At 41.0% G+C, this 15,474-nt stretch overlaps 1 protein-coding gene and 1 pseudogene across 8 annotated transcripts; both read left to right on the top strand.

Moving 5' to 3' along the window:
* Positions 1–187: 187 nt before the first annotated feature.
* Positions 188–15,226, top strand: LOC137840485 (zinc finger protein 665-like). 8 transcript variants are annotated; one of them, XM_068651500.1, is made up of 3 exons: positions 188–786; positions 1,139–1,266; positions 5,203–8,001. In XM_068651500.1, the coding sequence occupies exons 2-3, from the start codon at positions 1,164–1,166 to the stop codon at positions 7,305–7,307; spliced, it is 2,208 nt and encodes a 735-aa protein (XP_068507601.1). In that variant the 5' UTR covers positions 188–786; positions 1,139–1,163; the 3' UTR covers positions 7,308–8,001. The 8 variants fall into 8 exon arrangements, with proteins under 8 accessions (XP_068507601.1, XP_068507603.1, XP_068507598.1 ...); XM_068651502.1 differs by lacking the exon at positions 5,203–8,001 and adding an exon at positions 1,421–3,452 and having other exon boundaries at positions 192–786; XM_068651497.1 differs by lacking the exons at positions 188–786; positions 1,139–1,266; positions 5,203–8,001 and adding exons at positions 3,280–3,871; positions 4,234–4,352; positions 12,615–15,226.
* On the top strand, positions 8,051–10,875 carry LOC137839589 (gastrula zinc finger protein XlCGF57.1-like; annotated as a pseudogene).
* Positions 15,227–15,474: the final 248 nt, after the last annotated feature.

Genomic DNA, 15,474 nt, shown 5'->3' with positions numbered 1-15,474 from the left:
AGAATCCACACTGGTGAGAAACCTTTCTCATGCTCAGTTTGTGGCCAAAAATTCTCTCAAAAGAAACAATTACAAACACACACAAGAAAAATCCACTCTGGCGAGAACCCTGTTTCCTGCTCAGTCAGTTGCCAAAGAGTCTCTGTTGAGAATTCTGAGTGTCTTGGGGAGATGCGCAGTGATCCGTGAAGTTCTCACCTTCTATTTGAGCAGACTTTATGAGGTTATGCATCAATGATAATTCTATTCTAGTATGTACCTTTTGATTGAGAGGCTGAACTCCTTTCCTTTATTATTTACTTTCCTTTAAAATGTACTTGAGATGCATTAAGACATTTCATTAAAGACTTGTTTACTTCACAGTTCTCATACTGAAATCTCAACCTCTTCCCTTGTACGTGCTCTAATTACATTGATGTAACTTAAACAGACATTTAAATATCCAAATATGTACGCTTTTGCTGTAAAGTTGGGGTGCGTTTATTTATTATGCTTGATGTGAAAACGAGTGGGCCGTATCTTTGCAAAGTACAGGCAAGTACGTGAGTGTAGTTCGCCTCCAACTTTACTGGTCAACAACATAAAAACGTCCCACGGTCTTCCGCTGGAGGGCGTCCGGGACCTCACTCAAATGACGTCATCATTACGTAGCAGGAAGTAAAATCGACCTCACGTGATCACCGAAACAGAAGCTGTTCGCCTTCCATTCCGCTGCATCAGATAAACAAGCAACTTATGTGGCGGATCAGTAACATTAGCTACACAACAACCGCAACGACGAAAGAGGTAAATACGACTGTGGACTTTAGTTAACAAGTTAGCGCCGTTATTTGTAGTTGTACTGCTTGGTCAGAGTACGGAAGTGCGGCCCGCTTTTATTAGCATGATAGCTACCACAGTGCTAGCTTTATGATATTTATCCTCGACCAGTGTTGGACCTCAAATCAGCCATCACTAATGCTAGTTCTTGCCCGTCCCAAGAGTAATACTGCACTGTGGGAATACTAAAAAGTCGAGGATTAGCAGTGATGGTTGCAAGCATGCTCCCGATGATGTTAAAAAACTGGCGAGTAAAATAAATACTGGTTGTCTTCTCCTCTTTGTTTTAGTTTGTGAATTAATGTCTGTTCATACTTAGACTTGACAGTGGTTGCAGTGTGATCATGTCTGCAAGGACCACAGCAAAGTACGTGGAGGAAAAGGACTGGAGTCGTCAACGACTGGAAGCTCTTTGGCTGCAGCCTTATGTTGTGTTGTACAGAGCAGGTCAGTACACGTCTATTATGAATCTTCTTACAGTGTTTATATTAAGTAGAGATCTATCAAAGTCATTTTCAGATTGAAAAAGGTCTTGTACAGGTTTGAGCAGTTTCTCTTCAACTGTAACTTTTATTGTTAATGTGATTGTCTTGTTTTGCAGACATCAGTGAAGCTATTTGTCCTAAGCAGCAGGAGCCAAAGCGCACTCGCATTAAAGAGGAAGATGTGGCCGAAGAGGTCCACCACTTCAATGAACAAATGGAGCAGAAGTTTCTTTGCACTCAAAAAGAGGAGCAAGAGTTGGAGCAGCCTTGTACTAAAGAGGAGGGAGAGGACTCCTGGAACATTAAAAAGGAGGAGGAAGATACCTGCATTATGCCAGTGACTGGTGTTCCTGTGAAGAGTTTAGATGAGGGTCAACATGAGGTGAGCAAAGGGGCGGAGCTTCCAAGCTGCAGCTCAAGTCAACAAATGATCAGAGAAGGGCATGGAGACCACTGTGGGGGATCACAAGCAGCTCCACCATCAGATAATAATGACGTGTCGTCACATGTTCCTGATGCTGCTGCTGAGGAGTCGCAAAACAAACACAGGCAATGTTCTCACTGTGGAATTTTTTTTGCTCATAGCAGTAGTTTGAAACAACACATGAGAATCCACACAAGAAAGAAAACGTTTTCATGCTCAGATTGTGGCCAAATATTCTCACGGAGGGATCATTTAGAAATTCACACAAGAATCCATACCGGTGAGAAACCTTTTTCATGCTCAGTTTGTAGGCAAAAATTCTCTCAGAGGGGAAATTTAAATAAGCACACAAGAATCCACACTGGCGAGAAACCTTTTTCATGCTCAGATTGTGGCCAAAAATTCTTACGGAGGGAACATTTAAAAATGCACACAAGAATCCACACTGGTGAGAAACCTTTTTCATGCTCAGTTTGTGGCCAAAAATTCTCTCACATGAGTAATCTAATGAAGCACACAAACATCCACACTGGCGAGAAATGTTTTTCATGTTCAGTTTGTGACCAAAAATTTAGTCTGAAACAAACCTTAAAAAAACATGCAAGAGTCCACACTGGTGAGAAACCTTTTTCATGCTCTGTTTGTGGCCAAAAATTCGCTCATAAGGGAAGTCTAACAATCCATACAAGAACCCACAGTGGTGAGAAACCTTTTTCATGCTCACTTTGTGGCCAGAAATTCTTACGGAGGGAACTGTTAAAAATCCACACAAGAATCCACACTGGTGAGAAACCTTTTTCATGCTCAGTTTGTGGCAAAAAATTCTCTCAGATGAGTAATCTAAAGAAGCACACAAACATCCACACTGGCGAGAAACCTTTTTCATGTTCAGTTTGTGGCCAAAAATTTAGTCTGAAACAAACCTTAAAAAAACATGCAAGAGTCCACACTGGTGAGAAACCTTTTTCATGCTCAGTTTGTGGCCCAAAATTCTCTGACAAGGAAACCTTAAAAAGTCATACAAAAATCCACACTGGCGAGAAACCTTTTCCATGCTTAGTTTGTGGCCAAAGATTTTCAGTGAAGGGACACTTAAAAAGGCACACAAGAATCCACACTGGTGAGAAACCTTTTTCATGCTCAGTTTGTGGCCAAAAATTCCCTGACAATGGAACCTTAAAAAAACATACAAGAATCCACACTGGTGAGAAACCTTTTTCCTGCTCAGTTTGTGGACGAAAATTCTCTCATAGGGGAAGCTTAATCAGGCACACAAGAATCCACACTGGCGAGAAACCTTTTTCATGCTCAGTTTGTGGCCAAACATTTTCAGTGAAGAGAAGCTTAAAAAGTCATACAAGAGTCCACACTGGTGAGAAACCTTTCTCATGCTCAGTTTGTGGCCAAAAATTCTCTCAGAGGGAACGATTAAAAACACACATAAAAAAAATCCACTCTGGCGAGAACCCTGTAGCCTGCTCAGTCAGTTGCCAAAGAGTCTCTGTTGAGAATTCTGAGTGTCTTGGGGAGATGAGCAGTGATCCGTGAAGTTCTCACCTTCTATTTGAGCAGACTTTATGAGTTTATGCATCAATGATAATTTTATTCTAGTATGTACCTTTTGATTGAGAGGCTGAACTCCTTTCCTTTATTATTTACTTTCCTTTAAAATGTACTTGAGATGCATTAAGACATTTCATTAAAAAGTTGTTTACTTCACAGTACTCATTGAAATCTCAACCTCTTACCTTGTACGTGCTCTAATCACATTGATGTAACTTAAACAGACATTTAAATATCCAAATATGTACGCTTTTGCTGTGAAGTTGGGGTGCGTTTATTTATTATGCTTTATGTGAAAACGAGTGGGCCGTATCTTTGCAAAGTACAGGCAAGTACGTGAGTGTGGTTCGCCTCCAACTTTGCTGGTCAACAACATAAAAACGTCCCACGGTCTTCCGCTGGAGGGCGTCCGGGACCTCACTCAAATGACGTCATCATTACGTAGCAGAAAGTAAAATCGACTGCATATAAGCACCGAAATAGAAGCTGTTCGCCTTCCATTCCGCTGCATCAGATAAACAAGCAACTTATGTGGCGGATCAGTAACATTAGCTACACAACAACCGCAACGACGAAAGAGGTAAATACGACTGTGGACTTTAGTTAACAAGTTAGCGCCGTTATTTGTAGTTGTACTGCTTGGTCAGAGTACGGAAGTGCGGCCCGCTTTTATTAGCATGATAGCTACCACAGTGCTAGCTTTATGATATTTATCCTCGACCAATGTTGGATCTCAAATCAGCCATCATCACATGCTAGTTCTTGCCCGTACCAAGAGTAATACTGCACTGTGGGAATACTCAAAAGTCGAGGATTAGCAGTGATGGTTGCAAGCATGCTCCCGATGATGCTAAAAAACTGGCGAGTAAAATAAATACTGGTTGTCTTCTCCTCTTTGTTTTAGTTTGTGAATTAATGTCTGTTCATACTTAGGCTTGACAGTGGTTGCAGTGTGATCATGTCTGCAAGGACCACAGCAAAGTACGTGGAGGAAAAGGACCGGAGTCGTCAACGACTGGAAGCTCTTTGGCTGCAGCCATATGTTGTGTTGTACAGAGCAGGTCAGTACACGTCTATGACGAATCTTCTTACAGTGTTTATATTTAGTAGAATTCCATCAGTCATTGTCAGATTGAAAAAGGTCTTGTATAGGTTTGAGCAGTTTCTCTTGTTACGCTGCGGATTCTAGTTATTCATCTAACTCCAAATTGCGATCAACACTTAACACATGAGTTGTTTTATCCTAAACCACACACTGGCGCACCTAACAATTTTGCGAGTTCGTTCTGTCAGAGAGAAGACCAGTAGATCAATCAGACCCCATTTACCAATTGTTTATTCCTGACAAAGCAAGCTAATACAGGCGCCTGGGTCCCGGGTCCCTCACACTAAAACTCGTGTGTTCTTGTGCCCATCAAGAGACAATACATTCTTCCGGGTTGCCCAGTTGTAAAGGAACACAATATGAATATTCAAACATGTAAAACATTGTGTGATGATTGCTCGATGGTCGTCTCTTCCCCACGGGATGTTATTGCTGAGTGCAGCTGTTCTGGTGGTTGGGACTTTCTCGCAAAGCTCAACCACAAGGACATGGGTGTTATTCTCGTTTCTCACCTATCTCGAGATGTTTTCGCCAGCTGCGCGTCTGTCCCGATCTCGCTTGACCGATGATGCATCCCGTTTGCAGAACACTTAGAAGAAAACAACTTCGTGCAGTTGCCTGCACATTTCCTTTAACGCTGATCATGTGATCATACAAGCACAGCTACTACTGGAGATTATATTGATGTGATTATATATAGGTCTAACGCAGCCTTAATAAAATATGTTTGCAAACTGCCAAAAGCACATTTCCCTTTACTCTTCATCTGGAACTTTCACTGTTAATGTGATTGTCTTGTTTTGCAGACATCAGTGAAGCTATTCGTCCTAAGCAGCAGGAGCCAAAGCGCACTCGCATTAAAGAGGAAGATGTGGCCGAAGAGGTCCACCACTTCAGTGAACAAATGGAGCAGAGGTTTCTTTGCACTAAAAAAGAGGAGGAAGAGTTGGAGCAGCCTTGTACTAAAGAGGAAGGAGAGGACTCCTGGAACATTGAAAAGGAGGAGGAAACCTGCAAGATTCCAGTAACTGGTGTTCCTGTGAAGAGTTTAGATGAGGGTCAACATGAGGTGAGCAAAGGGGCGGAGCTTCCAAGCTGCAGCTCTAGTCAACAAATGATCAGAGAAGGCCATGGAGACCACTGTGGGGGATCACAAGCAGCTCCACCATCAGATAATGATGACATGTCGTCACATGTTCCTGATGCTGCTGCTGAGGAGTCTCAAAACAAACACAGGCAATGTTCTCACTGTGGAATTTTTTTTGCTCATAGCAGTAGTTTGAAACAACACATGAGAATCCACACAAGAAAGAAACCTTTTTCATGCTCAGTTTGTGGCCAAAAATTCTCTCTGAGGGGAAATTTAAATAAGCACACAAGAATCCACACTGGCGAGAAACCTTTTTCATGCTCAGATTGTGGCCAAAAATTCTTACGGAGGGCACATTTAAAAATGCACACAAGAATCCACACTGGTGAGAAACCTTTTTCATGCTCAGTTTGTGGCCAAAAATTCTCTCAGATGAGTAATCTAAAGAAGCACACAAACATCCACACTGGCGAGAAACGTTTTTCATGCTCAGTTTGTGGCCAAAAATTGTCTTCCAAGGAAAGCTTAAAAAAACATACAAGAACCCACACTGGTGAGAAACCTTTTTCATGCTCTGTTTGTGGCCAAAAATTCCCTCGTAAGGGAAGTCTAACAATCCATACAAGAACCCACACTGGTGAGAAACCTTTTTCATGCTCAGTTTGTGACCAAAAATTCTCTCAGAAGGGACATTTAAATACGCACAGAATAATCCACACTGGTGAGAAACCTTTTTCATGCTCAGTTTGTAGCCAAAGATTTTCACTGAAGGAACACTTAAAACGTCATACAAGAATCCACAGTGGTGAGAAACCTTTCTCATGCTCAGTTTGTGGCCAAAGATTTTCAGTGAAGGGACACTTAAAAAGGCACACAAAAATCCACACTGGCGAGAAACCTTTTCCATGCTTAGTTTGTGGCCAACGATTTTCAGTGAAGGGACACTTAAAAAGGCACACAAGAATCCACACTGGTGAGAAACCTTTTTCATGCTCAATTTGTGATCGAAAGTTCTCTGACAATGGAACCTTAAAAAAACATACAAGAATCCACACTGGTGAGAAACCTTTTTCCTGCTCAGTTTGTGGACAAAAATTCTCTGACAATGGAACCTTAAAAAAACATACAAGTATCCACACTGGTGAGAAACCTTTTTCCTGCTCAGTTTGTGGCCAAAGATTCTCTCAGAGGGGAAATCTAAAAAGTCATACAAGAATCCACACTGGTGAGAAACCTTTTTCATGCTCAGTTTGTGGCCAGAAATTCTCTGACAAGGGAACCTTAAAAAGTCATACAAGAATCCACACTGGTGAAAAACCTTTCTCATGCTCAATTTGTGGCCAGAAATTCTCTGAGAAGAGAAACTTAAAAAGTCATACAAGAATCCACACTGGCGAGAAACCTTTTTCATGCTCAGTTTGTGGCCAAACATTTGCTTACCAGCAAAATTTAAAAAAGCACGCAATACTCCACACTGGCGAGAAACCTTTTTCATGTTCCGTTTGTGGCCAAACATTTTGTCTGAAAGAAAGCTTAAAAAGTCATGCAAGAACCCACAGTGGTGAGAAACCTTTTTCATGCTCAGTTTGTGGCCAAACATTTTCAATGAAGAGAAGCTTAAAAAGTCATACAAGAATCCACACTGGTGAGAAACCTTTCTCATGCTCAGTTTGTGGCCAAAAATTCTCTCAGAGGGAACGATTAAAAACACACATAAAAAAAATCCACTCTGGCGAGAACCCTGTTGCCTGCTCAGTCAGTTGCCAAAGAGTCTCTGTTGAGACTTCTGAGTGTCTTGGGGAGATGAGCAATGATCCATGAAGTTCTCACCTTCTATTTGAGCAGACTTTATGAGTTTATGCATCAATGATAATTCTATTCTAGTATGTACCTTTTGATTGAGAGGCTGAACTCCTTTCCTTTATTACAGTGAGAAGTTCATATTTTAGTTTTAGTCATGAATTTGAAAATAAAGTTAACCGGCCTCGGGATGATACTAGTTTTGTATTTTCTATTATACTTGATGTTTATTTTGGTTTTAGTTGTGTTTTTTTAACCGCAATTAGTTTTAATTCCTATTCCGGGCAAGTTGCTTAGTTTTTATTAGTGTCTGTTTAGGATTTTGTTTTGTTTAGCTTTTTGTGTTCATGTGGATCCATAAAACTAAAAAAAAAAAAATAGTGTTGGACCTCCCCCATTTTTCTTTTTTGTTACTTTGCCTTGCTAATAACACTTTAAAATGTACTTGAGATGCATATTAAGACATTTCATTAAAGAGTTGTTTACTTCATAGTACTCATGGAAGTCTCAACCTCTTACTGTGTACGTGGTCTAGTCACATTGATATTTCTTAAACAGACATTTAAATATCCAAATATGTACGCTTTTGCTGTAAAGTTGGGGTGCGTTTATTTATTATGCTTGATGTGAAAACGAGTGGGCCGTATCTTTGCAAAGTACAGGCAAGTACGTGAGTGTGCTTCGCCTCCAACTTTGCTGGTCACCAACATAAAAACGTCCCAGGGTCTTCCGCTAGAGGGCGAACGGGACCTCACTCAAATGACATCATCATTACGTAACAGGAAGTAAAATCGACTGCACGTGAGCACGAAAATAAGCTTGTCGCCTTCCATTCCGCTGCATCAGATAAACACGTAACTTATGTGGTAAATCGTTAACCTTAGCTGCACTACAACCGCAACGACGAGAGGTAAGTTACGAGTACTATGGACCTAAGTTGTCATGTTAGCACCGTAGTGGTACTGCTTGGTCAGAGTACAGAAGTGCGTCCCGCCTTTATTAGCATGGTATCTACCACAGTGCTAACTTTATGATTTTTATCCTCGACCAATGTTGGATATCAAATCAGCCATCATCACATGCTCGTTCTTGCCCGTACCAAGACTAATACTGCACTGTGGGAATACTCAAAGTCGAGGATTAGCACTGATGGTTGCAGGCATGCTCTAGATTATTTTAAAAAACTCGCCAGTAAAATAAATACTGGTTGTCTTCTCCTCTTTGTTTCAGTGTGTCTGTTCCTACTTAGTCCTGACAGTGGTTGGGGTGTGATCATGTCTGCAATGACCACAGCAAAGTACGTGGAGGAAAGGGACCAGAGTCGTCAACGACTGGAAGCTCTTTGGCTGCAGCCTTATGTTGTGTTGCACAGAGCAGGTCTATTATCATTCCTTTTCCAGTGTTTATATTTAGTAGAATGCTATCAAAGTCATTGTCAAATTGAAAAAGGTTTTGTATAGGTTTGAGCAGTCTCCCTTTAATTGTAACCTTCGATGTTCATGTGATTGTCTTGTTTTGCAGACATTAGTGAAGCTAATTGTCCTAAGCAACAGGAGCCAGAGCGCACTCGCATTAAAGAGGAAGATGTGGCCGAAGAGGTCCACCACTTCAGTGAACAAATGGAGCAGAAGATTCTTTGCACTAAAAAAGAGGAGGAAGAGTCGGAGCGGCCTTGTACTAAAGAGGAGAGAGAGGACTCCTGCGACATTAAAAAGGAGGAGGAAGATACCTGCATTATGCCAATGACTGGTGTTCCTGTGAAGAGTTTAGATGAGGGTCAGTATGAGGTGAGCAAAGGGGCGGAGCTTCCAAGCTGCAGCTCTAGTCAACAAATGACCAGAGACGGGGATGGAGACCACTGTGGGGGATCACAAGCAGCGCCACCATCATCAGATAGTGATGACGTGTCGTCACATGTTCCTGATGCTGCTGATGATGAGTCTCAAAACAAACATAGGCAATGTTCTTGCTGTGGAATTTGTTTTGCTGATAGCAGTCGTTTGAAACAACACATGAGAATCCACACAAGAAAGAAAAACATTTCCTGCGCAGATTGTGGCCAAAAATTCTCACGGAGGGATCATTTAAAAACACACACAAGAATCCACACTGGAGAGAAACCTTTTTCATGCTCAGTTTGTGGCCAAAGATTCTCTCAGAGGGAACATTTAAAAACGCACACAAGAATCCACACTGGCGAGAAACCTTTTTCATGCTCAGTTTGTGGCCAAAGATTCTCTCAGAGGGAACATTTAAAAAGGCACACAAGAATCCACACTGGCGAGAAACCTTTTTCATGCTCAGTTTGTGGCCAAAGATTCTCTGAGAAGGGACACTTAAAAACGCACACAAGAATCCACACTGGCGAGAAACCTTTTTCATGCTCAGTTTGTGGCCAAAGATTCTCTGAGAAGGGACACTTAAAAAGGCACACAAGAATCCACACTGGCGAGAAACCTTTTTCATGCTCAGTTTGTGGCCAAACATTCACTCAGAAGGGACATTTAAATATGCACAAAATAATCCACACTGGTGAGAAACCTTTTTCATGCTCAGATTGTGGCCAAAAATTCTCTGACAAGGGAACCTTAAAAAGTCATACAAGAATCCACACTGGTGAGAAACCTTTCTCATGCTCAGTTTGTGGCCAAAGATTTTCAGTGAAGGGACACTTAAAAAGGCACACAAGAATCCACACTGGCGAGAAACCTTTTTCATGCTCAGATTGTGGCCAAAAATTCCCACGGGGGGATAATTTAAAAATACACACAAGAATCCACACTGGTGAGAAACCTTTTTCATGCTCAGTTTGTCGCCAAAAATTCTCTGACAAGGGAAACTTAAAAAGTCATACAAGAATCCACACTGGCGAGAAACCGTTTCATGCTCACTTTGTGGCCAAACATTTGCTTACCGGCGAAACTTAAAAAAGCACGCAATACTCCACATTGGCGAGAAACCTTTCTCATGCTCAGTTTGTGGCCAGAAATTCTCTCAGAGGGAACGATTAAAAACACACATAAAAAAAATCCACTCCGGCGAGAACCCTGTGTCCTGCTCAGTCAGTTGCCAAAGAGTCTCTATTGAGAATTCTGAGTGTCTTGGGGAGATGAGCAATGATCCATGAAGTTCTCACCTTCTATTTGAGCAGACGTTTTGAGTTTATGCATCAATGATAATTCTATTCTAGTATGTACCTTTTAATTGAGAGGCTGAACTTTCCTTTATTACAGTGAGAAGTTCATCTTTTAGTTTTAGTCATGAATTTGAAAATAAAGTTAACCGGCCTCGGGACGATAATAGTTTTGTATTTTTTATTATACTTGATGTTTATTTTGGTTTTAGTTGTGTTTTTTTTAACTGCAATTAGTTTTATTTCGTATTCTGGGCAAGTTGCATAGTTTTTATTAGTTTCTGTTTAGGATTTTGTTTTGTTCAGCTTTTCATGTTCATGTGGATCAATAAAATGAAAAAAAAAATAGTGTTGGATATCCCACTTTTTTTTGTTACTTTGCCTTGCTAATAACACTTTAAAATGTACTTGAGATGCATTAAGACATTTCATTAAAGAGTTGTTTACTTCACAGTACTCATACTGAAATCTTGTACGTGCGCTAGTCACATTGAAATAACTTAAACAGACATTTAAATATCCAAATATGTACGCTTTTGCTGTAAAGTTGGGGTGCGTTTATTTATTATGCTTGATGTGAAAACGAGTGGGCCGTATCTTTGCAAAGTACAGGCAAGTACGTGAGTGTGCTTCGCCTCCAACTTTGCATGTCATCAACATAAAAACGTCCCACGGTCTTCCGCTAGAGGGCGTCCGGGACCTCACTCAAATGACATCATCATTACGTAACAGGAAGTAAAATCGACTGCACGTGAGCACCGAAACAGAAGCTTGTCGCCTTCCATTCCGCTGCAGCAGATAAACACGTAACTTATGTGGTAAATCGTTAACCTTAGCTACACTACAACCGAAACGACGAGAGGTAAGTTATGAGTACTATGGACCTAAGTTATCATGTTAGCACCGTAGTAGTACTGCTTGGTCAGAGTACAGATGTGCGTCCCGCTTCAATTAGCATGGTAGCTACCACAGTGCTAACTTTATGGTATTTATCCTCGACCAATGTTGGATCTCAAATCAGCCATCATCACATGCTGTTTCTTGCCCGTACCAAGACTTAGGGTGTTTTCAGACTTGGTCCCTTTCAGCCCTCTGAACGATCGATGACTCAGCGTTTATTGTGCATATGTGAACACGCCAACCGTACTCAGACCCCTTTAAAACGAACCGTACTGAGACCACCTCAGTACGGTTCGCTAAAGAGTCAACGGTACGGTTCACCTAATCTGTGCATTGTGAACACAAAGCACACTGGGTTCACTTCGCCTTTTTGCACTGTATTGTGACCTCCGTGCCTTTCCGTAGATTGGTCACGTGACTGCAGGCGCAAAAACAAAACTAGAGAACAGAGAATCCAAAGTATGGTAGCAGCAAGTCGTGGTTCTACTAGTAAACGTAGAGAAGGATGTGCCGTTCAAAGTTCTGAGGCGGCATAGTTTGGGGAGAAGACGAAACGGAATGTCTTTTGGAAATTTGGAACGACGACAGCATTAAATCACAACTATTTACGACCCATCGTAATGCGAAAGTATTTCAAGAATTTTCTGAGAGAATGAAAGCAGCCGGTTTTGATAGAACTTCTATACAATGCAGAATAAAAGTGAAAAAAACAACTTAAAACTACCCAGAATGCAGTGCAGTGGGAGTGTGAGAGCTCTAGAGGACCTAGTGTGAACAGAAAGAGGACTGAGGCCCCATCAAGGCTGAACTGAACCAGAAAGAGAACTCGGTCCGCTTTGAAATACACTCACAATGTGAACACTAAAAGAACTCAGTTTTTTTTACTCTTGGTCCACTTTTTGGTCCACTTAAAGAGGCCTGACTTTGGTTCTTTTAAAAGGGTCCAGGTGTGAAAACACCCTAAATACTGGTTGTCTTCTCCTCTTTGTTTCAGTGCATCTGTTCCTACTTAGTCCTGACAGTGGTTGCAGTGTGATCATGTCTGTAAGGACCACAGCAAAGTACGTGGAGGAAAAGGACCGGAGTCGTCAACGACTGGAAGATCTTTGGCTGCAGCCTTATGTTGTGTTGCATAGAGCAGGTCGGTACACGTCTATTATGAATCTTCTTACAGTGTTTATATTTAGTAGAATTCTATCAAAGTCATTTTTAGATTGAAAAAGGTCTTGTACAGGTTTGAGCAGTTTCTCTTCAACTGTAACTTTTATTGTTAATGTGATTGTCTTGTTTTGCAGACATCAGTGAAGCTCTTCGTCCTAAGCAGCAGGAGCCAGAGCGCACTCGCATTAAAGAGGAAGATGTGGCCGAAGAGGTCCACCACTTCAATGAACAAATGGAGCAGAAGTTTGTTTGCACTAAAAAAGAGGAGGAAGAGTCGGAGCAGCCTTGTACTAAAGAGGAGGGAGAGGACTACTGCAACATTAAAAAGGAGGAGGACGAAGATACCTGCAAGATGCCATTGACTGGTGTTCCTGTGAGCAAAGGGGCGGAGCTTCCAAGCTGCAGCTCTAGTCAACATATGACCAGAGACGGGGATGGAGACCACTGTGGGGGATCACAAGCAGCTCCACCATCATCAGATAGTGATGACGTGTCGTCACATGTTCCTGATATTCCTGCTGCTGATGAGTTTCAAAACAAACACAGGCATTATTCTCAGCGTGGATTTTTCTTTGCTCATAGCAGTAGTTTGAAACAACACATGAGAATCCACACAAGAAAGAAAAACTTTTCCTGCTCAGATTGTGGCCAAAAATTCTCACGGAGGGATTATTTAAAAACGCACACAGTAATCCACACTGGTGAGAAACCTTTTTCATGCTCAGTTTGTGGCCAAAAATTTGGTCATAAGGGAAGTCTAACAATCCATACAAGAACCCACACTGGTGAGAAACCTTTTTCATGCTCAGTTTGTGGCCAAAAATTCTCTCAGAGTGGACATTTAAATGCGCACAGAATAATCCACACTGGTGAGAAACCTTTTTCATGCTCAGTTTGTGGCAAAAGATTTTCACTGAAGGAAAACTTAAAACGTCATACACTAATCCACACTGGTGAGAAACCTTTTTCATGCTCAGTTTGTGGCCATAAATTCTCTGTAAATAGAGATTTAAAACGCCATACAAGAACCCACACTGGCGAGAAACCTTTTCCATGCTTTGTTTGTGGCCAAAGATTTTCAGTGAAGCAAACCTTAAAACGTCATACAGGAATCCACACTGGTGAGAAACCTTTTTCATGCTCAGTTTGTGGCCAAAGATTCTCTGACAACGGAACCTTAAAAAGACATAAAATAATCCACACTGGTGAGAAACCGTTTTCATGCTCAGTTTGTGGCCAAACATTTTCAGAAAAGAGAAGCTTAAAAAGTCATACAAGAGTCCACACTGGTGAGAAACCTTTTTCATGCTCAGTTTGCGGCCAAATATTCACTAACAGGGAAAGTTTAAAATGCCATACAAGAACCCACAGTGGCGAGAAACCTTTTCCATGCTTAGTTTGTGGCAAGAAATTCTCTGAGAAGGGAAACTTAAAAAGTCATACAAGAATCCACACTGGCGAGAAACCTTTTTCATGCTCAGTTTGTGGCCAAAGATTCTCTCACAGGGAAAGTTTAAAACGTCATACAGGAATCCACAGTAGTGAGAAACCTTTTTCATGCTCAGTTTGCGGCAAAATATTCACTAACAGGGAAAGTTTAAAATGCCATACAAGAACCCACAGTGGCGAGAAACCTTTTCCATGCTTAGTTTGTGGCCAAAGATTTTCACTGAAGCAAACCTTAAAACGTCATACAGGAATCCACACTGGTGAGAAACCTTTTTCATGCTCAGTTTGTGGCAAAAAATTCTCTCACAACGGAACCTTAAAAAGACATAAAATAATCCACACTGGAGAGAAACCGTTTTCATGCTCAGTTTGTGGACAAAAATTCTCTCAGAGGGGAAGCTTAATCAGGCACACAAGAACCCACACTGGCGAGAAACCTTTTTCATGCTCAGTTTGTGGCCAAAGATTTTCAGTGAAGGGACACTTAAAAAGGCACACAAGAATCCACACTGGCGAGAAACCTTTTTCATGCTCAGTTTGTGGCCAAACATTTGCTTGCCAGCAAAACTTAAAGAAGCACGCAATACTCCACACTGGCGAGAAACCTTTTTCATGTTCCGTTTGTGGCCAAACATTTTTTCTGAAACAAGGCTTAAAAAGGCACACAAGAATCCACACTGGTGAGAAACCTTTTTCATGCTCAGTTTGTGGCCAAACATTTTCAGTGAAGAGAAGCTTAAAAAGTCATACAAGAGTCCACACTGGTGAGAAACCTTTCTCATGCTCAGTTTGTGGCCAAAAATTCTCTCAAAAGAAACAATTACAAACACACACAAGAAAAATCCACTCTGGCGAGAGCCCTGTTGCCTGCTCAGTCAGTCGCCAAAGAGTCTCTGTTGAGACTTCTGAGTGTCTTGGGGAGATGAGCAATGATCCGTGAAGTTCTCACCTTCTATTTGAGCAGACTTTATGAGTTTATGCATCAATGATAATTCTATTCTAGTATGTACCTTTTGATTGAGATGCTCAACTCCTTTCCTTTATTACAGTGAGAAATTCATATTTTAGTTCTAGTCATGAATTTGAAAAAAAAAAATTAACCGGCCTCGGGACGATAATAGTTTTGTATTTTCTATTATACTTGATGTTTATTTTGGTTTTAGTTGTGTTTTTTTAACCGCAATTAGTTTTCATTCCTATTCCGGGCAAGTTGCTTAGTTTTTATTAGTTTCTGTTTAGGATTTTGTTTTGTTCAGCTTTTCATGTTCATGTGGATCAATAAAATGAAAGAAGAATAGTGTTGGATATCCCACATTTTTTTGGGTTACTTTGCCTTGCTAATAACACTTTAAAATGTACTTGAGATGCATTAAGACATTTCATTAAAGAGTTGTTTACTTCACAGTACTCATACTGAAATCTCAACCTCTAACCTTGTACGTGCGCTAGTCACATTGAAATAACTTAGACATTTAAATATCCAAAAATGTACGCTTTTGCTGTAAAGTTGGGGTGCGTTTATTTATTATGCTTTATGTGAAAACG

Source organism: Syngnathus scovelli, chromosome 7 (genome assembly GCF_024217435.2).
Source record: "Syngnathus scovelli strain Florida chromosome 7, RoL_Ssco_1.2, whole genome shotgun sequence".
Taxonomy (NCBI): domain Eukaryota; kingdom Metazoa; phylum Chordata; class Actinopteri; order Syngnathiformes; family Syngnathidae; genus Syngnathus; species Syngnathus scovelli.
This window is presented reverse-complemented; position numbering and strand designations above follow the sequence as displayed.

What these genes read in the sequence shown, in the direction of transcription:
- LOC137840485 (XM_068651497.1), top strand. Translation starts at nt 4,250, where the DNA reads ATGTCTGCAAGGACCACAGCAAAGTACGTGGAGGAAAAGGACCGGAGT. An exon ending in TGTTGTGTTGTACAGAGCAG is followed by an intron (nt 4,353 to 12,614) that starts GTCAGTACACGT and finishes CTTGTTTTGCAG; the next exon opens with ACATCAGTGAAGCTCTTCGT.